General features: G+C 38.2%; 1 protein-coding gene across 9 annotated transcripts in view; it reads right to left on the bottom strand.

The window, feature by feature from the left end:
• Nucleotides 1–22548, bottom strand: part of Plc21C (Phospholipase C at 21C) — a 613502-nt gene that overhangs the window by 128699 nt on the left and 462255 nt on the right. For all 9 annotated transcript variants that reach the window (XM_070099388.1, XM_070099391.1, XM_070099386.1 and 6 more), the window contains 2 exons: nucleotides 16038–16192; nucleotides 13508–13672 (listed from right to left, as the gene is read on the bottom strand). In XM_070099388.1, the coding sequence (XP_069955489.1) occupies nucleotides 13508–13672; nucleotides 16038–16192 (320 nt within the window). The remainder of the gene's footprint in view (nucleotides 1–13507; nucleotides 13673–16037; nucleotides 16193–22548) is intronic.

The following is a 22548-nucleotide window of genomic DNA, read 5'->3' as shown; positions in this document are numbered from 1 at the left end:
ATGTTTCAGTCCAACTTGGACCATTAACCCATTCAGGGTCCAAACCCCCGATCTGAAACTTGTCCACAGAATATAAACAGCTGACACAGCAAATTTTGTGATTCTGCCCGCTTTGACAAAATTCTTAGCTATTTTGCTAGTATGGCTTCTATTTTATCAATTGAGCACAATCAATTATTTCAACTACTCAATAAAGTGATCAGAAATTGGTAATTTGGCCAATTTGACACAAATTTCAAAATATTCCTATTTCAAAATAGGGTCCAGAATAAACCATGCAGGCATTCCTGGCACTAAAATGACATTTCCTTTGTTCATTAGCTATGTTCCCAGGTTTACATATGAATTCCATTTTGATTTTTTTATTCCTGCAAAAAATAGATTTATTCTTATGCAATATTGTAATAATTGTATAAATAATGTCAGCACATCTGTGAATGCATATCAGACCCACCAGTTAATGTGTATTGGACACGTGATGTAATTTGTTTACTCTTGAACACTGCCAAAAATTTAATATTTCTGCTACTCTGAGCTCAATTTCAAGCTATTTTGAGTCCTCAAAACCATCAAAAGAATCTTTATTTTCGTAACATATTTTCCAATCTATCAAATGAGACCAAGAACCCAAGAATACGGCCATAAAAACCACACAAAAATATACAGCAAAGTTGCTGCCTTAAATCAAAAACACAGTCACAGTTTTTTTTTCCTCATTATGCACTCAGATACTGCAAGATTTATTTTATATGGTGCACACTTATTGCAGCCACCCTTTCTATCATATTTAGTCCCAAATTCACCACTCACAGCTTATCTGAGTAAGCCAAGCTCATTATGTAGTATTACGGGACTGACCCTAAAAGGGTTAACTAGTCATACCAAGTCGAACCGAAAAGTTGTCATAAATTTCATTCTCCTTTGTGTGGGTTATTTGTGTACTGTTGCAGTCATAGTATTGTGCCTTTTCATCCTTTGAAAATGCAGTGATAGTAAAATAGCTTCATGCATGCATAATATTGGGATGTCATAGGGAATTGTGTTTGCTGTGATAATGTTTCTAATTTATATCAGTGACCAGCCTAAAGGATCAAAAAATATAGGAACATGCTTGGGAATAATGCAAAATAAATAAAAAAAAAGATTATATATATGATGGTAGGATTGCTGGTGTCTTTTTTCCATTTCATAAACATGCAAGATTTCAGGTACATCTTGCTACTTCGACATACACTTGGGTCACACTACACATACATGTACACGTTTATTGTATATACACTCATCTGAGTTTTCTTTGATTTTATCTTAATAGTTCTTGTTCTTATTGCTTTTTCTTTCAAATCTATGGGGAAGTGGAATAAGAATCTTTCCTCTGTAAGCCATGCGTGTTGTAAAAGTCAATAAAAATGCCGGGAACAATGGGCTAGTAACCCCTTTTCCTGTATAGCCTACTAAAAAAAAAAAAAAATCAAAGTGGGATGTTTGAATATGCATGGATGTTGTGCAAATGATAAGAAAGAGATGATTTTGGATGTTATGAATGAGAAGCTGGATGTCCTGGCTTTAAGTGAAACAAAGCTGAAGGGGGTGGGAGAGTTCCAGTGGAGAGAAATAAATAGGATTAGGTCAGGGGTTTCAAATAGAGCTAAAGAAAGAGTAGCAGTAATGTTGAAGGATAAGTTATAGCAGTTAAAAGAGGAAATATAAATGTATAAATTCAAGGATTCTGTGGTGTAAAATAAGGAATGGATGTGAAAAGTGGGTCATACACCTGGAGAAGAGTGAGTGAGTGGAGAGTTTTGAACCAAGTGAGAGAGTACTTGTGGTTGGGGATCTCAATGCTAAAGTGGGTAAAATTGTTGTGGAGGAAGTAGTAGGTAAATTTGGGGTGCCAGTGGTAAATGAAAATGGGGAGCCTTTAATTGAGCTATGTGTAGAAAAAGGTTTGGTAATATGTATTACATATTTTATGAAAAAGAGGGTAAATAAGTATACAAGGTATGACATAGCATGTAATGAAAGATTATGTATTAGTGGATAAAAGGCTGATGGGTAGGCTTCAGGATGCACATGTTTATAGAGGGGCAACTGATATATCAGATCACTATTTAGTTGTAGCTACAGTCAGAGTAAGTGGTAGATGGGACAAAGGGAAAATGGCAACAGCAAGTAAGAGAGAGGTGAAGGTGTATAAATTAAGGGAGGAGGAACTTAAGGTGAGATATAAACAACTATTGGCAGAAAGGTGGGCTAGTGCAAGTATGAGTAGTGGGGGGGTTGAAGAGGGTTGGAATTGTTTTAAAAATGCAGTATCAGAATGTGGGGCAGAAGTTTGTGGCTATAGGAGGGTGGGTGCAGGAGGAAAGAGGATTGATTGGTGGAATGATGAAGTAAAGGGTGTGATAAAAGAGAAAAAGGTAGCTTATGAAAGGTTTTTACAAAGCAGAAGTGTTATAAGAAGAGCAGAGTTTATGGAGAGTAAAAGAAAGGCGAAGAGAGTGGTGAGAGTGTGCAAAAGGAGAGCAGGTCATAGAGTGGGAGAGGCACTGTCAAGAAATTTTGCAGAAAATAAGAAAAAAAATTTGGAGTGAGGTAAACAAGTTAAGAAAGCCTAGGGAAAGAATGGATTTGTCAGGTAAAAACAGAGTAGGGGAGTTAGTTGATGGGGAGCTGGAGGTATTGGGTAGATGGTAGGAACATTTTGAGGAACCTTTAAATGTCGATGAAGGGCGGCGGTAATTTCATGCACTGGCCAGGGAGGTATAACGTCTTTTAGGAGTGAAGAAGTGCAGGATATGAGTGTGGGGGAGATGCATGAGGCATTATGTAGATTGGAAAAAGGTAAAGCAGCTGGAACTGACGGGATCATGACAGAAATGTTAAAAGCACAGGGGATATAGCGTTGGAGTGGTTGCTATTTTTGTTTAATAAATGTATGAAAAAGGAGAAGGTACCTAGGGACTGGCAGAGAGCATGTATAGTTCCTTTATATAAAGGGAAGGGAGACAAAAGAGATTGTAAAAATTATAGGGGAATAAGTTTACCGAGGGATGGGTGTTAATGTTGCAGTTTAAAAACTGTAGTGTAAAGCACCCTTCTGGCAAGACAGTGATGGAGTGAATGATGGTGAAAGTTTTTCTTTTTCGGGCCACCCTGCCTTGGTGGGAATCGGCCGGTGTGATAAAAAAAAAAAAAAAAAAAAAAAAGTTTACCGAGTTCTCCATGGGGAAGTGGAACAGAATTCTTCCTCCATAAGCCATGCGTGTTGTAAGAGGCGACTAAAATGCCAGGAGAAAGGGACTAGTAACCCCTTCTCCTGTTTATATTACTAAATTTAAAAGGCGAAACTTTCGTTTTTCCTTTTGGGCCACCCCACCTCAGTGGGAAATGGCTGGTGCGTTGAAAGAAGAAGTTTACTGAGTATACCAGGAAAAGTGTACGGTAGGGTTATTATTGAAAGAATTAGAGGTAAGACAGAGTAGGATTGCAGATTAAGCAAGGAGGCTTTAGAGTGGGTAGGGGATGTGTAGATCAAGTGTTTACATTGAAGCATGTATGTGGACAGTATTTAGATAAAGGTAGGGAAGTTTTTATTGCATTTATGGATTTAGAAAAAGCATATGATAGAGTGGATAGGGGAGCAACGTGGCAGATGTTGCAAGTATATGGAATAGGTAGTAAGTTACTAAATGCTGTAAAGAGTTTTTATGAGGATAGTGAGGCTCAGGTTAGGGTGTGTAGAAGAGAGGGAGATTACTTCCCAGTAAAAATAGGTCTTAGGGATGTGTAATGTCACCATCGTTGTTTAATATACAGTGGTACCTCGTGATACGAACTTTTTTCGTTCCAGAAGGCTGGTCGAGTGCTGATACCAAACGAATTTGTTCCCTTAAGAAATAATGTAAATTAGATTAATCCATTTCAGACCCCCAAAAATACACTTACAAAAGCACTTGCATAAATACACGTACATAACTGTTCGTTGTTTGAGCTGTTCGTATCCCAAGGTACCACTGTATTTATAGATAGGAGTTGACACATTTACATTTTGCTGATGATACTGTGCTTATGGGAGATTCTAAAGAAAAGTTGCTAAGGTTAGTGGATGAGCTTGGGAGTGTCTGTAATGGCAGAAAGTTGAAAGTGAACATAGATAAGAGTAAGGTGATGAGGGTATCAAATGATTTAGATAAAGAAAAATTGGATATCACACTAGAGAGAAAGAGTATGGAAGAAGTGAATATTTTCAGATATTTGGGAGTTGACTTGTCAACAGATGGGTTTATGAAGGATGAGATCAACCATAGAATTAAAGAAGGAAAAAAGATGAGTGGTGCGTTGAGGTATCTGTGGAGACAAAAAACGTTATCCATGGAGGCAAAGAAGGGAATGTACAAAAGTATAGTGGTACCAACTCTCTTATATGGGTGTGAAGCTTGGGTTGTAAATGCTGCAGCGAGGAAGCGGTTGGAGGCAGTGGAGTTGTCCTGTCTAAGGGCAATGTGTGGTGTAAATATTTTGCAGAAAATTCGGAATGTGGAAATTAGGAGGAGGTGTGGAGTTAATAAAAGTATTAGTCAGAGGGCTGAAGAGGGGTTGTTGAGGTGGTTTGGTCATTTAGAGAGAATGGTTTCTTTTTCTGTCTCATAAACACGCTAAGATAACAGGGATATCTTGCTACTCCTACTTACACTTTGGTCACACTTCACAGACACGCACATGCATATATATATATACATACATCTAGGTTTTTCTCTTTTTTCTAAATAGCTCTTGTTCTTTTTTATTTCTTCTATTGTCCATGGGGAAGTGGAAAAGAATCTTTCCTCCGTAAGCCATGCGTGTCGTATGAGGCGACTAAAATGCCGGGAGCAATGGGCTAGTAACCCCTTCTCCTGTATACAATTACTAAAAAAGAGAAGAAGAAAAACTTTATAAAACTGGGTTGCTTAAATGTGCGTGGATGTAGTGCGGATGACAAGAAACAGATGATTGCTGATGTTATGAATGAAAAGAAGTTGGATGTCCTGGCCCTAAGCGAAACAAAGCTGAAGGGGGTAGGAGAGTTTCAGTGGGGGGAAATAAATGGGATTAAATCTGGAGTATCTGAGAGAGTTAGAGCAAAGGAAGGGGTAGCAGTAATGTTAAATGATCAGTTATGGAAGGAGAAAAGAGAATATGAATGTGTAAATTCAAGAATTATGTGGATTAAAGTAAAGGTTGGATGCGAGAAGTGGGTCATAATAAGCGTGTATGCACCTGGAGAAGAGAGGAATGCAGAGGAGAGAGAGAGATTTTGGGAGATGTTAAGTGAATGTATAGGAGCCTTTGAACCAAGTGAGAGAGTAATTGTGGTAGGGGACTTGAATGCTAAAGTAGGAGAAACTTTTAGAGAGGGTGTGGTAGGTAAGTTTGGGGTGCCAGGTGTAAATGATAATGGGAGCCCTTTGATTGAACATTGTATAGAAAGGGGTTTAGTTATAGGTAATACATATTTTAAGAAAAAGAGGATAAATAAGTATACACGATATGATGTAGGGCGAAATGACAGTAGTTTGTTGGATTATGTATTGGTAGATAAAAGACTGTTGAGTAGACTTCAGGATGTACATGTTTATAGAGGGGCCACAGATATATCAGATCACTTTCTAGTTGTAGCTATACTGAGAGTAAAAGGTAGATGGGATACAAGGAGAATAGAAGCATCAGGGAAGAGAGAGGTGAAGGTTTATAAACTAAAAGAGGAGGCAGTTAGGGTAAGATATAAACAGCTATTGGAGGATAGATGGGCTAATGAGAGCATAGGCAATGGGGTCGAAGAGGTATGGGGTAGGTTTAAAAATGTAGTGTTAGAGTGTTCAGCAGAAGTTTGTGGTTACAGGAAAGTGGGTGCAGGAGGGAAGAGGAGCGATTGGTGGAATGATGATGTAAAGAGAGTAGTAAGGGAGAAAAAGTTAGCATATGAGAAGTTTTTACAAAGTAGAAGTGATGCAAGGAGGGAAGAGTATATGGAGAAAAAGAGAGAAGTTAAGAGAGTGGTGAAGCAATGTAAAAAGAGAGCAAATGAGAGAGTGGGTGAGATGTTATCAACAAATTTTGTTGAAAATAAGAAAAAGTTTTGGAGTGAGATTAACAAGTTAAGAAAGCCTAGAGAACAAATGGATTTGTCAGTTAAAAATAGGAGAGGAGAGTTATTAAATGGAGAGTTAGAGGTATTGGGAAGATGGAAGGAATATTTTGAGGAATTGTTAAATGTTGATGAAGATAGGGAAGCTGTGATTTCGTGTATAGGGCAAGGAGGAATAACATCTTGTAGGAGTGAGGAAGAGCCAGTTGTGAGTGTGGGGGAAGTTCGTGAGGCAGTAGGTAAAATGAAAGGGGGTAAGGCAGCCGGGATTGATGGGATAAAGATAGAAATGTTAAAAGCAGGTGGGGATATAGTTTTGGAGTGGTTGGTGCAATTATTTAATAAATGTATGGAAGAGGGTAAGGTACCTAGGGATTGGCAGAGAGCATGCATAGTTCCTTTGTATAAAGGCAAAGGGGATAAAAGAGAGTGCAAAAATTATAGGGGGATAAGTCTGTTGAGTGTACCTGGTAAAGTGTATGGTAGAGTTATAATTGAAAGAATTAAGAGTAAGACGGAGAATAGGATAGCAGATGAACAAGGAGGCTTTAGGAAAGGTAGGGGGTGTGTGGACCAGGTGTTTACAGTGAAACATATAAGTGAACAGTATTTAGATAAGGCTAAAGAGGTCTTTGTGGCATTTATGGATTTGGAAAAGGCGTATGACAGGGTGGATAGGGGGGCAATGTGGCAGATGTTGCAAGTGTATGGTGTAGGAGGTAGGTTACTGAAAGCAGTGAAGAGTTTTTACGAGGATAGTGAGGCTCAAGTTAGAGTATGTAGGAAAGAGGGAAATTTTTTCCCAGTAAAAGTAGGCCTTAGACAAGGATGTGTGATGTCACCGTGGTTGTTTAATATATTTATAGATGGGGTTGTAAGAGAAGTAAATGCGAGGGTTTTGGCAAGAGGCGTGGAGTTAAAAGATAAAGAATCACACACAAAGTGGGAGTTGTCACAGCTGCTCTTTGCTGATGACACTGTGCTCTTGGGAGATTCTGAAGAGAAGTTGCAGAGATTGGTGGATGAATTTGGTAGGGTGTGCAAAAGAAGAAAATTAAAGGTGAATACAGGAAAGAGTAAGGTTATGAGGATAACAAAAAGATTAGGTGATGAAAGATTGAATATCAGATTGGAGGGAGAGAGTATGGAGGAGGTGAACGTATTCAGATATTTGGGAGTGGACGTGTCAGCGGATGGGTCTATGAAAGATGAGGTGAATCATAGAATTGATGAGGGAAAAAGAGTGAGTGGTGCACTTAGGAGTCTGTGGAAACAAAGAACTTTGTCCTTGGAGGCAAAGAGGGGAATGTATGAGAGTATAGTTTTACCAACGCTCTTATATGGGTGTGAAGCGTGGGTGATGAATGTTGCAGCGAGGAGAAGGCTGGAGGCAGTGGAGATGTCATGTCTGAGGGCAATGTGTGGTGTGAATATAATGCAGAGAATTCGTAGTTTGGAAGTTAGGAGGAGGTGCGGGATTACCAAAACTGTTGTCCAGAGGGCTGAGGAAGGGTTGTTGAGGTGGTTCGGACATGTAGAGAGAATGGAGCGAAACAGAATGACTTCAAGAGTGTATCAGTCTGTAGTGGAAGGAAGGCGGGGTAGGGGTCGGCCTAGGAAGGGTTGGAGGGAGGGGGTAAAGGAGGTTTTGTGTGCGAGGGGCTTGGACTTCCAGCAGGCATGCGTGAGCGTGTTTGATAGGAGTGAATGGAGACAAATGGTTTTTAATACTTGACGTGCTGTTGGAGTGTGAGCAAAGTAACATTTATGAAGGGATTCAGGGAAACCGGCAGGCCGGACTTGAGTCCTGGAGATGGGAAGTACAGTGCCTGCACTCTGAAGGAGGGGTGTTAATGTTGCAGTTTAAAAACTGTAGTGTAAAGCACCCTTCTGGCAAGACAGTGATGGAGTGAATGATGGTGAAAGTTTTTCTTTTTCGGGCCACCCTGCCTTGGTGGGAATCGGCCGGTGTGATAATAAAAAAAAAGGATCAAAGTAGAATGATATGGAGAGCGTATAAATCTGTACGGGAAGGAAAGCGGGGTAGGGGTCATCCTCGAAATGGTTGGAGGGAGGGGGTAAAGGAGGTTTTGTGGGCGATGGGCTTGGACTTCCAGGAAGCATGTTTGAGCGTGTTAGATAGGAGTGAATGGAGACGAATGGTTTTTGGGACCTGACGAGCTGTTAGAGTATGAGTAGGGTAATATTTAATGAAGGGATTCAGGAAAATGGTTATTTTTATATAGCAAGACTGGAGTACTGGAAATGGGAAGTACAATGCCTGCACCTTAAAGGAGGGGGTTTGGGATATTAGCAGTTTGGAGGGATATATTATATATCTTTATAGATGCTTCTAAACCACTGTATCTGGGCACCTCTGCAAAAACAGTGATTATGTATGAGTGAGGTGAAAGTGTTGAATGATGATGAAAGTATTTTCTTTTTGGGGATTTTCTCTCTCTTTGGGTCACCCTGCCTCAGTGGGAGATGGCTGACTTGTTGAAAAAAAAAATAAATAAAAAAGACTCTGTATGCCAACAGGAAGACCTAGACAGACTGAGAAAGTTGAGTACTAGATGGATGGAATTTGTTTTGAATAAAAGTCGTGTAACAGAAAGTGAAAAAGTCTCTCAAAGAATATAAATTGCATGATAAAATACTAAAACTATCAGACAGAGAGAAACAGAGGAGTCACAACTGCAAAAAGACTGTCATCAGAAGATTATATTAATGAAATTGTGAACAGCTCCTATGGTTTGACACAATAGACCATGGCATCCTACTCCACAAACTTGACCACTATGGTATAAGAGGACATGCGCTTGCATATTTTAAATCCTACCTTTCTAATAGGTATCAGTATGTCACCATTAAAGACACAGCCTCATCAATACGGCCACTTGATACTGAAGTTCCGCAGGGAAGTGTCCTTGGACCCCTGCTCTTCCTCATTTACATCAATGATCTTCCAAACATATCCCAACACCTGAAACCCATTCTCTTTGCTGACGACACGACTTATGTCATCTCCCACCCTAATCTTGCCACCCTCAACACCATTGTTAATGAGGAGCTGCTCAAAATATCGACTTGGATGACAGCCAATAAACTTACACTTAACACTGGCAAAACCTACTATATTATGTTTGGTAGCAGAGCAGGTGTTGCGCAACTTAACATTAAGATTGACAACACTCTAATTGCCAGACATAATGAGGGCAAATTCCTTGGCCTATACCTCGACAACAACCTAAATTTCAGCACCCATATCCAATACATAACCAAAAAAGTATCCAAAACGGTGGGGATCCTCTCCAAGATACGATACTGTGTGCCGCAAACTGCCCTTCTCACACTATACCATTCACTTATACATCCATACCTCACCTATGCTATCTGTGCTTGGGGTTCAACTGCAGCAACACACCCAAAGCCAATAATAACCCAACAAAAAGCCGCAGTAAGAATAATCACTAAATCCCATCCCTGGCAACACACCCCCCCACTCTTCATAGATCCAAACTTACTCCCTGTGCAGAACATCCACACTTAATACTGTGCAATCTATATCTACAGGACCTTAAATTCCAATATTAACCTTGACCTAATATGCTTTCTTGATAGTTGTAACAGGATCCACAGGCATGACACCAGACACAAACATCTCTATGACATTCCCCGTGTTTGACCAAACTTTACAAAAATTCAATGTATTTCAAAGGACCTAAAATCTGGAACACCCTACCTGAAAACTCTAGAACTGCAGACACATTCATCACTTTCAAAACTACAGTTAGAAAACATCTTATCTCCCTGATCCACCCCGACAACTAACTACATGATAACCACCTGGTGGTTCACAATTACACTCACTCACCCACTGACTATAAACCCAGAAATACTAATCTTAATCTTAAAATAATAAATCCTAACTAGTCATAAGTTTGCCTATGATACTCCAATATAGACACCTTGTATTGTGCCAAAACAAAAGCATTCACATTGCTAAACTCACAAATTATGATGTAGTCACTTAGCCTTAATACCATAATCTGTAAGGATTTAATGTTAAGAATTAATCTAAGTCTGCTCGAAATGCCTAGCCAGGCTAGGTGTCCTAGTGGCCCCCTCTGTAATTAGTATTTTATAACATGTAAACCACACAATACCCAAAACCTGTAAACTCCACATTGTAACCCTTATAGAGAATAAACTTGAACTGAATTGAATATGGATGGAGAAAACATAAAAAGAGGCTGTTCACAACATATGCTAGACCAAAATTGAAATCTGAAGCTGTGGTATGGTGTCTGAACCTAAAAATATGTGCACAAACTGGGGAAAGCTCACAGATCAGCTACAAACTGGTTCCAAGAGCTAGATAAATATACTAAAAAGGAATGATGAAAACAGATATGTCCTCACTGTCTCACGGAAAAGAAGCAACATGATAAAAACAATATTAATGAAGGGTAAAAAAGGATTGATTAACCCTTTGAGGGTCGACAGGCCCTCTCCGAGACTCGTTCTCAGGGTCGGCCAAATTTAAAAAAAAAAAAAAAAAATCTTATGAAAAGACAGAGAATCTTTTCCCGATCATAATGACACCAAAAATATGAAATTTGATGGAAAACTTACGGAATTATGCTCTCGCGAAGTTAGCGGTCTCAGCGATGTTTATGCATCAGCAATTTTGCCCACTTTGAGCCCCATTTTTGGCCAATTCCACTGTACTAGTTGACAAAAAACATGAATATTTCGCTAGAACTCCATTTTTTCTATCGAATGAGTGCAAGAAATCACCCATTTACGAATTTCAACTATCCAGTACAGCGGTCAGAATTTAGCAATTTTGCCAATTTCACACAAATTTCAAAAGATGCCAATTTCCGAATAGGATCCAGAATAAACAAGACAGACATTCCTGGCACTAAAATGACATTTCCTCTGTTCATTAGTCACATCTCAAGGCCCCTCTTACATTCTTTTGCTTTCCACTTTGAATTTTTATTCTCACAAAAAATAGAAGATTTACTGTTATGCAGACTACTGCATTAGTGTAAAAAATGGTATAAATAATATTGGTGCATTTGCAAAAGAATATTAGACTCACCAGTTGATGTGTATTGGACGCTTGGCATGATTTGTTTACTTTTGAACTTTGGTAAAAATCGAACATTTCTGCTACTTTGAGCTCAATTTCAAGGTACTTTTCATTTTAAAACCAGTAAAAATCATCTCAATTTCTGTAATATGTCTTCCATTCCATAAAATGAGACCAAGAAAAGTAGAATACAACAATAAATACCATACGAAAATACAGTGCAAAGTCGCTGTTTTATTCCAAAAAAACAGTCAAAGTTTTTTTTTCTCATTATGCACTGTGTGCTGCAGGATTTTTTTTATACTGTGCACACTGACCACATAGACCCATTCTTTCATATGTAGGCCTACCAGCTTTCTCCCACTAGATTTGAGGGCGCTAGAATTTAGGCGTACTAGCACGTCAAAAACCCTGGGTCGTAAGCCGTACTACTACAGCCAAAACCCTCCAAGGGTTAATTAGCTACCCAGTACAGTACCATCAACTGCTAGAACAAGAGGCTATTGCTATATACTAAGACAAAAAAGGTGCCAAAAGGATAAGATAAAGTTCTTCACAGAGTTGTAGTAAAACAATGTACTTGGGTACAAGAAGAGGTAACAAGTTCTACACTCACTATCAATTTAAAAATATTACACAATAAAATACAGAAGACAGGACACTGTGATCTTAGCTCTTCTGCTATAGCAACAAGTAGATAATTCCAGTACAAAATATAGTACTGTATATTACACTCTATATAAGGGCTTACAAAAGTCGAAGATGAATACAGAATACTGCCATTCAAGACTCGCTAAGTCTTACATATGTATGCTACTTAACCCTTTGACTGTTTTCGACGTATAAATACGTCTTACGAGCCAATGTTTCTGACGTATATATACTCAATAATTCTAGCGGCTTCAAATCAAGTGGGAGAAAGCTGGTAGGCCCACATGTGAGAGAATGGGTCTGTGTGGTCAGTGTGCACCACATAAAAAAAATCCTGCAGCACACATTGCGTAATGAGAAAAAAAAAACTCTGATCGTTTTTTTGGAATAAAACGCCGACTTTGAGGTGTATTTTCGTATAGTATTTATCGTTGTATTCGCGTTTTCATGGTCTTAGGTGATAAAATGGAAAACATATTACAGAAATAGAGATGATTTTCATTAATTTTACGATGAAAACGACCTTGAAACTGAGCTCAAAGTAGCGGAAATGTTCGATTTTTACCAATGTTCAAGAGTAAATAAATCACACCACACGTCCAATACACGTCAACTGGGGAGTCTAATATTCTTTCACTAGTGCACTGATATTATTTATACCATTTTTATAATAATGCAGTCGTCTGCATAACAGTAAATTTTGTATTTTTTTGTATGAATAAAAAATCAAAATAGAAAGCAATAATAATATAAGAGGGGCCTAGAGATGTGACTAATGAACAGAGCATATGTTATTTTAGTGCCACGAATGTCTACCATGTTTATTCTGGACCCTATTTTGAAATTGGCATCTTTTTTATTTCGCGTGAAATTGGCCAAATTGCCAATTTCTGACCACCATATTGGGTAGTCCAAATTAGTAAATGGGAGGTTTCTTGTACTCAGCTGATAGATAAAATGGAGTTCTAAAGAAATAGCTATGAGTTTGGTCAACTGGAACAATGGAATTGGCTGAAAATAGGGCTCAAAGTCGGCGAAATCGCCGATACGCATATGTCGCCGAGACCGCTAACTTCGCGGGAGCATAATTCCACGAGTTTTCGACCAAATTTCGAACTTTTGGTGTCACTACCATCGGGAAAAGATTCTCTATCATTTCATAAGAAAAAATAATTTTTTTTTTTTTTCAAAAATTGAGCGACATAGAATGACAGTTTCAGAGAGGGGCCTGAAACAGTCAAAGGGTTAACATGCAAGTTTTTCTGTGACTTAAGTGACATCCAATGGGAACTTCAGTAACATTATTCATTGCACTTGCATTCCTACCAATATGAAGTGAAATTCCATACCATCATGCCCCCAAGAGGGATGTGTTGATGCTTTTGAAGGACTCTTGATACAAGGAATTAAAGCTGCTCGTGCATTGATCAAGGCTAATTACTTCCCATTCACCAGGCACTATATGACCACTACAGATTCAACGCTACCATTACATAACAATCCATGCTTTTGAGAATGTTCAGAAGCAAAAGAGGAATATTGCAGTCTTGTACGTTTAGTCCTGTTGTATTCCTCTTATGCCTCATGTGAAGGGTAAATGAGTTACCAAATAGATTGAAAATTACCTTTTTAAAAACAAATGGTTCTTCATCCCAAACAGGATTAATGCAATTATTTGGAACAGTTTTAGTTCTAAACCGCTTACGAACTGTGTCTGCAGGCAAACCATACATCTCCACCTCAACATAGCAACCAGCACGCTTGTCTGACAAGAACTGCCCAGATATCACCTGTAATGAAATGAAAATAATAAGGATAGTACAATATACAGGTTAGTACTGGCCTTGATTGCCTCTTACCGTCAGTATTCCAAACTGGATTTGAATTCATACCCTGAACATGATACATAAATATATTATAGTCTCCTTACAGTTGTTACTATTATTCACTTAAGAGGGTGAATAGTAGTGGTGGTAGAATTCTCTCACACATTCCTTATTCTCTGAACCCTACTGCTGGCTTGGGCCTCAGCATTAATGTACTAAAGCTAAACCCTTCCTCACTAGTCAACTTAACATGACAGTGTCAGCCCTTTGTGCATAGATCATTCTACACAGCACTTGTGCAGACAGCTTAGATATGTGGTGGAGTTTTGGATAACGAAATCTGCAAAATTGCCATTTTGCTGTGGCCAAAGCCAGAGTAACATCCCTTGCACATCATCTTGACACAACCTCTCACAATATGAAATGATAATCTTACAGTATCATGAAAAGTAATAAATTGTATAAGGAGTATTGAGAATTGAACCCCTGTCCTAGCAGTTTCAAACCCAGAGCTATACAGACTCAGCCAATTGTAAGGATGGCAATTCGGTCCCCATTGCTTCTTACACGATTTGTAAGGGAAACTAGGCTCGGTTCATTATCACAATCTTTGAAGTGAGAGGATTAATAAATATGAAAAGTATTAACATTAACACCCCTCTTCTGAAGGAGGGTTGCTAATGTTGCAGTTTTATAACTGTAGTGTATGTGCACCTCTGCAAGACAGTGATTGAGTGAATGATAGCGAGTTTTTCTTTTTCGGGCCACCCTACCTTGGTGGGAAATGGCCAATGTGTTAATAAAAAAATAATATGAAAAGTATACTAAATTTTTTCCCCAAAATACATCTCCAATTATGGACATACAGTACACAATATGAATTACTGTATGAATCAATATTCATTAATACTTTCTCTTTGTTCACAGTTTTCTTTGGTGGGAAAAAGCCAATGTGCCAAAATATGCACTTGGGAAATAAATTTGTTACAGTACTATTTCTTATACAGTGGTACCTTGAGTTACGAACTTAATTAATTCCAGAAGGCTGTTCGAGTGCCGTTACCAAACGAATTTGTTCCCGTAAGGAATAATATTAATTAGATTAGTCCATTTCAGACCCCCAAAAATACACTTACAAAAATACACTTACATAATTGTTCGAGATGGGAGCTGTTCAAAACTCGAGGTGCCACTGTACTAATTATGTAGTACATTACTTCTATTCTATGTAAATGTCTAAGTTTTAGCTTTAGAGTGTATGTAATTCACCCATTCACAAATTGATCTAATTATGTTTATGTATACTATAGAATTGCTCAATACCTGTGAGTCAGTCTCATTAATCCATGACTTGCACAAGCTATTTTTCTATGATATTACAAGTTGTGCTCCTAGACCCACTACTTGGTCATGGTGTCAAGCTGCTGTTTACATTGTGCTCACAGAAGTGACTTGCTTGCTCCATTATGCCATGATCTGGAAGTTGAGCTCACTGGAACTCACACCTACATATGCTATTGTAATATGTGAACATTGTGTATGTTCAGTGTCCTATTTGTACTGTAACTAACAACAACAAAAGTTACACTAATATGTTTAAGCTTAAGACTAGGTCCATGGGGCTATGGAAGAAATCTTTCCTTTTCACACAAATTCAGTATAGAGATTTTCCCAACCATGAGCTTCTCACAAAATACATCTGTGCAGATTATTAGGAAATATAATGCAACACACATTCCCTGCTAGATATAGAAATAATACATGAAAGAACACTATGAAATCTCAGCTCAAAAACTTCTAAAATAACTAGCAGCTCCACTTTTAAACATAATCCTAGAAAATACTTGGGACCTTATCAAATGTTAAAATAATAATTTTATATTCTTAACCATCAATTAGTAACCTAACTTTCGAGATGCATGTTTTATAAATGGAATAAAAGTGCATTGATAACACACATTAAATTAAGCTGAGAAAGCTGTATCAAGCAGGTCTTTGGCTAAGAGAAATATAATTGAATCAAGCTTCATAAAAAATAGTGTTGATTTTAATATGAATATTGGTTTAGGGCTATAAAAATTAGATTCATTTATAATAAAATTTGGGAAGAATTTAAGCTACATTTGACAAGTTCTTGACCATCTTACTTGCATCGTCATAAAGGAATGGGTGAGGTCTTGTAAATTGACTGTGAGGTGTCATCTTGACCTTATAAGCCTTCAGCTGTTCTATTATTTTTACAGTTCCTTGATAATGTGAGAAATCACATTATCAAGGAACTGTGATCTTATGGCAACATTACATTAAAATGACATTTTTCTGTACTAACCTTAACAGAAACTGTTCCAGCAATAATACCATCTACTGTTGACTCAGCAAATGGATCAAATCTCCTGTCTGGTCTTCTCATGAAGTCAGGTTTAAGTAGATAACCAGATCTGTTATTAAACTCAAAAATTCCTAAATTCAACTGCATTGCAAGGTCTGAAAATAAGATGGACAGAGTGTATGTGATAATATAATGAAGAAAATCACACAAAATACATGTATATTACTGTATTTTGGAGAAATATGAAATGTACATTATGTAACATACTCTACTTTGAAAATGTTTCAGCTATTTAAAGTGGAGTATTCCACTTGGAGACAAACTGATAATAGAGAGACAGAGCTGTATATTTTACTCTCTGAAGCCCTGTCTAGGAAATGACCTTCCGAAGAGGACCTCTGCTAGAGGGTGAGATACAATGCAAATTTTTATTTCTTATTTATTTAGATCTCGAAGTGTATATACCCTTGAAGAAGTGACTTCGATGTTGAAGAGTTCTTGATTCAAGGAACTGAAGCTGCCCTTCCATTCCTCAGATCAAACCTGATTGCCTCCCATTTCCCACTGTATGACTCCCATGGGTTTAGCACCTCCCCATTAATTTATAATAATATTCTAAGTAGATTTCTTCACTTTCATTAACTATCATCCATTCTGCAGGAAATGCCCCAGCATGCTAGTAGCTTCCTTTGTACCAATCAACTCTCTTTATATACATTCACACATTGTAACTTATGCAAAGAAACAAAATTGTTTTGTTTTGTACAATATCAGCATTGCATCTCCAGTTAATATTTCCAGTGTTGTTCATTTAAGAACAGGCACTCTTAAGAATTATAAAATGTAAAATTATTATTAATTATTATTATTATTATTGTGACCTTAGGTGTATGTACAGTAAGCTCTCTTATAAAACCCTTCTGCATAGTAAGTTTTTGTAAATGCATTTCAAATAAGTACATTCAAAATTGAACAGCGGGTGGAAAGGTTTTCATAGCACATGCTATGACATCTTCAATAATGTATACTGATGATATTCTATCATGCCACATAGTGGTAATTCAATTATCCATCCTTGGGTTACTTTCAGTTACAGTAAGCTGCCCATTTCCAGCTTGAAATCTCATTCATCCACCTGCAGACAAAATGACTGGATAACTTGAGAAAATTATGTCATTGATCGTGTAAATGTAATTATTAATTGTCGTTAATGCATTTCTTGAGTTCCACTATTTTATGCCATAAAAATAATGTTACCCCAGAGCAATCACTTAGTTTTGGTTTTCTTTGTGTTCATTACTACCCACCTTTAATGGAGGGGCTCAATGCTAAAGAAAAAAATTCACATAAATTGCATGCTTTTTATTTAAAAGATATTTCTGGGAATAATGCTTGTAAATTTACTACAGGCAGTATGGATCAAATTCATTGATTTTTTTGATATGGTCATTTATTATTAGTATATGTATGACTTTTATATTTTTTCCTTATTATATTCAAAATATTTTTGTACGAGTCCTGGAAATGGGAAGTACATGTACTATGCCTGCACTTTAAAGGAGGGGTTTGGGATATTGGCAGCTTGGAGAGACTTCTAAACTGTCATATCTGAGCGCCTCTGCAAAGACAGTGGTTATGCGTGAGTGAGGTGAAAGTGTTGAATGACGATGAAAGTATTTTTCTTTTTCGGGGATTTTTTCTTTCTTTTTGGGTCACCCTGCCTCAGTGGGAGACGACCGACGTGTTGAAAACAAAAATGATGAAGAACAGTCTATAATGATATACTAGAATTTACATATGAGCTAAGTTTGCATGGCACATAATTAGTAATTTTGTTTTTTTATTTATTATCACACCGGCCGATTCCCACCAAGGCAGGGTGGCCCGAAAAAGAAAAACTTTCACCATCATTCACTCCATCACTGTCTTGCCAGAAGGGTGCTTTACACTACAGTTTTTAAACTGCAACATTAACACCCCTCCTTCAGAGTGCAGGCACTGTACTTCCCATCTCCAGGACTCAAGTCCGGCCTGCCGGTTTCCCTGAATCCCTTCATAAATGTTACTTTGCTCACACTCCAACAGCACGTCAAGTATTAAAAACCATTTGTCTCCATTCACTCCTATCAAACACGCTCACGCATGCCTGCTGGAAGTCCAAGCCCCTCGCACACAAAACCTCCTTTACCCCCTCCCTCCAACCCTTCCTAGGCCGACCCCTACCCCGCCTTCCTTCCACTACAGACTGATACACTCTTGAAGTCATTCTGTTTCGCTCCATTCTCTCTACATGTCCGAACCACCTCAACAACCCTTCCTCAGCCCTCTGGACAACAGTTTTGGTAATCCCGCACCTCCTCCTAACTTCCAAACTACGAATTCTCTGCATTATATTCACACCACACATTGCCCTCAGACATGACATCTCCACTGCCTCCAGCCTTCTCCTCGCTGCAACATTCATCCCCCACGCTTCACACCCATATAAGAGCGTTGGTAAAACTATACTCTCATACATTCCCCTCTTTGCCTCCAAGGACAAAGTTCTTTGTCTCCACAGACTCCTAAGTGCACCACTCACTCTTTTTCCCTCATCAATTCTATGATTCACCTCATCTTTCATAGACCCATCCGCTGACACGTCCACTCCCAAATATCTGAATACGTTCACCTCCTCCATACTCTCTCCCTCCAATCTGATATTCAATCTTTCATCACCTAATCTTTTTGTTATCCTCATAACCTTACTCTTTCCTGTATTCACCTTTAATTTTCTTCTTTTGCACACCCTACCAAATTCATCCACCAATCTCTGCAACTTCTCTTCAGAATCTCCCAAGAGCACAGTGTCATCAGCAAAGAGCAGCTGTGACAACTCCCACTTTGTGTGTGATTCTTTATCTTTTAACTCCACGCCTCTTGCCAAGACCCTCGCATTTACTTCTCTTACAACCCCATCTATAAATATATTAAACAACCACGGTGACATCACACATCCTTGTCTAAGGCCTACTTTTACTGGGAAAAAATTCCCCTCTTTCCTACATACTCTAACTTGAGCCTCACTATCCTCGTAAAAACTCTTCACTTGAAAATAAGATTAGAGTTAAAAATTTAATTAATGCAAGATTCAAATTACAGAGTTTAATGGTACATTATAAAAGCAGTAATATAAGTCAAAACAAAGGTTTAAATAGAAAAAAATTAAAGGGGGTGTTCAAGACTGGAGAAGAGAGAGAGTGCATGGTGCTTCCCAACTGGTAAAGGATTTACAGATGACTGAGAGGACACTAATAATAATGTACGTATTACTATTATTTTCACAGGAAGTACTAAACACATATGGGCTATACAGCACTTGGGGAAATAGGTAATCAAATCTGATTTGAGGAAGGAGAGACTAGCATTAATTCTTTTAATGAAGAGCATTTTACCAACATCAAGGAACACCTTAAAGTCTTGAATGTGTACTCATAGGAGTGGAGGAGAGAGATACATGATAATATATACCTGGTAGGTACTCGAGGGCCTGGTCCCAAATCTGTACACTGCCGTAACATACTGGAGTGAGAGATATGGGAGAAAGTGCAAGATAACCCAGTGAAGAGCCAGGATGCGGTGGGCACAATAAGGGAAAACTGTATCAAAATTCGTGGCCCCAGATTATTGAACATCTTACCAGAAGATATCAGAAACACTGCTGCAAAAAGTGTAGAAGCCTTCAAGAGGAAACTGGACAAGTATCTTCACCAGGTGCCAGATCAACCAGGCTGTGATGTATACGTGGGGTGGCGGGCCTCCAGCAGCAACAGCCTGATTGACCAGGCTAGTCCCAGATGAGCCTGGCCTATGGCAGGGCTCCAGAAGCCGAAAAATTCTTGAAACTCATCAAAGGTATATCAAAGGTAACTTTCCTTGAAGGGAATGGAGGGCAATAACTTGATAGCAAATGGTTCAGTTTTTAATGAGCAAATTCCTGTACTGTATATCAGATTTACTAAGCTACTATGATGGCTACAAAAATTATTCAGTGACAAAATGGATTGCAAAACTGAATTTATTTAAATGTCAAGAAAGTCTTTGGTAGCTTTCCTCTTGAAAGACTGGTATGAAAACTACAAAACATAGGAGTAAAAGATAAACTATTATAGTGAAAGATTGTTTAAAAGGAAAACACAAAATTATACGAGGAATGTTTTCATGCAATATGTCATTAGCAGAGTGCAAACGACTTAATGCCGAGTGCTCGCATTGTCAATATAAAGTGAATAGGTCACCTCAACACACTGCTGGGACAGACATATAACTGAACTATTGTTTGGGTTGTTGATAAAGTATAAACTGTATCAACAAGAGATTGTCTAGCAGCTGGCTGTAACACAGACTCACAGTCTATTCTTTATTTCTAATTGATTTTCTATTTCAAAAAGTTATCTACTTCAAAAAGGTCCTTGTTCCCATGCTGTTACACTGTTTCCTTGTATAATGCTGAACTAGAGAAACAAATGTAAAATTAATTGTTCAAAGAATGTCTGGCAAGAAGAATGATACAAGCAGAGGTGATAAATCCCAGGATGTGCCTTCACCTTCACACATAGCTGGAAAATGCATACCAAAACTATAAAAATAAGAGTTACACAGAAAGCATCAGACATGTCTTTCAGGCTGATACCAGGAATAGAGGGACAATAACCACCTATTTTTTTCTTCAATGCACTGGTTGTCTCCCACTGAGGCAAGGTGACCTTAAAAGAAAAACAAAAGTTTCTCTTTTTTAACATTCAATAATTTATGCACAAGAAGGGGTTACAAGGCCCTTGCTCCCAGCATTTTAGATGCCTCTTATGACACGCATGGCTTATGGAGGAACGATTCTAACCTGCTTCCTCATGGGAAGCAGGATTATTTCCTAGCAGGCTAACACTCATCAATAAAGAGAACAAGAGTCTGTAGTTATAAACATGACAGAAGAAAGGAATGGGTTAGAAGAGAAGGTAGTAAACATCACATTTTAAATTATATGATACATTAAATATCAAAGAAAATACCAGGAGTTTAACAAACTTTGCTCATGTTTGTATTCCTATCTGCTTTTAGCATCAGTTTTAATTCTCTCAGACCCAGTTGCTTTTTCCCTTCAATCTTCCCACTACCTGACCCTCTTCCTCACACTTGACTCTGGCTCTTCCTTACTTCTACAGTACCTAATAATAATCATTCCTGTAAAGTAAAAGGACACAAGTGCAACTAATGTGACATTTTATTGTGGCAGCATTTCGCTCTCCAGGAGCTTTATCAAGCCATTACAAACAATACATGGACACAGAGGGTATATAAAGGCTCAGAGTGAGGTGCAATACTAGTGAGGTACCATTTTGATGTTCACTAATGGTAGTAGTAGTAATAGTGACAAAAGTAATACAATATTGTAGAGCAATTAATTCGTACATGAGTAAAAGGATATAAAAGCTATTACTTGGGTAACATAAAAATAGGTTGGACAAATATAGACTGGAAAGAGGCAGCTTGTTTCAGTGTTCACTCTCTGTAATGTGCTTTGTGTAGTATAACAGGAGAGACTATGTGATGGCAGGGTTTACTGTTTTCAGGAGGATTAAGACTTCAGAGATGGTGAAGCTGCCGTTGTTTTGTTTAATTGTATTCGAAACAGTGATCAGTGCTGATTCGAGGCACTTGCGTCTGCGGAAATTAGTTTCTTTGATCACTAATTGGGCGTCTCTGAATTTCATGAGATGATTGGTGGAATTTCGGTGTTGTACACAGGCGTTGCTCAAGTTATCGTTCCTACATGCGTAAATGTGTTCATTGAGGCGGGTGTCGAGGTTTCTTGCTGTTTCACCTACGTAAATCTTGTCACAGCCTCCACAGGGTACAGTGTAAACTCCTGCATTGACTTGTTCGTGGCTCAATTAGAGACGCCCAATTAGTGATCAAAGAAACTAATTTCCGCAGACGCAAGTGCCTCGAATCAGCACTGATCGCTGTTTCGAATACAATTAAACAAAACAACAGCAGCTTCACCATCTCTGAAGTCTTAGCAAGAATCCTCCTGAAAACAGTAAACCCTGCCATCACATAATCTCTCCTGTTATACTACACAAAGCACATTACAGAGAGTGAACACTGAAACAAGCTGCCTCTTTCCAGTCTATATTTGTCCAACCTATTTTTATGTTACCCAAGTAATAGCTTTTATATCCTTTTACTCATGTACAAATTAATTGCTCTACAATATTGTATTACTTTTGTCACTACTACTACTACTACCATTAGTGAACATCGAAATGGTACCTCACTAGTATTGCACCTCACTCTGAGCCTTTATATACCCTCTGTGTCCATGTATTGTTTGTAATGGCTTGATAAAGCTCCTGGAGAGCAAAACGTTGCCACAATAAAATGTCACATTAGTTGCACTTGTGTCCTTTTACTTTACATATTGTCGGTAATTCTACCAACTTTATTACAATAATCATTCCTGCAAGAAATC

Source organism: Cherax quadricarinatus, chromosome 67, assembly GCF_038502225.1.
Source record: "Cherax quadricarinatus isolate ZL_2023a chromosome 67, ASM3850222v1, whole genome shotgun sequence".
Lineage (NCBI taxonomy): Eukaryota > Metazoa > Arthropoda > Malacostraca > Decapoda > Parastacidae > Cherax > Cherax quadricarinatus.
This window is presented reverse-complemented; position numbering and strand designations above follow the sequence as displayed.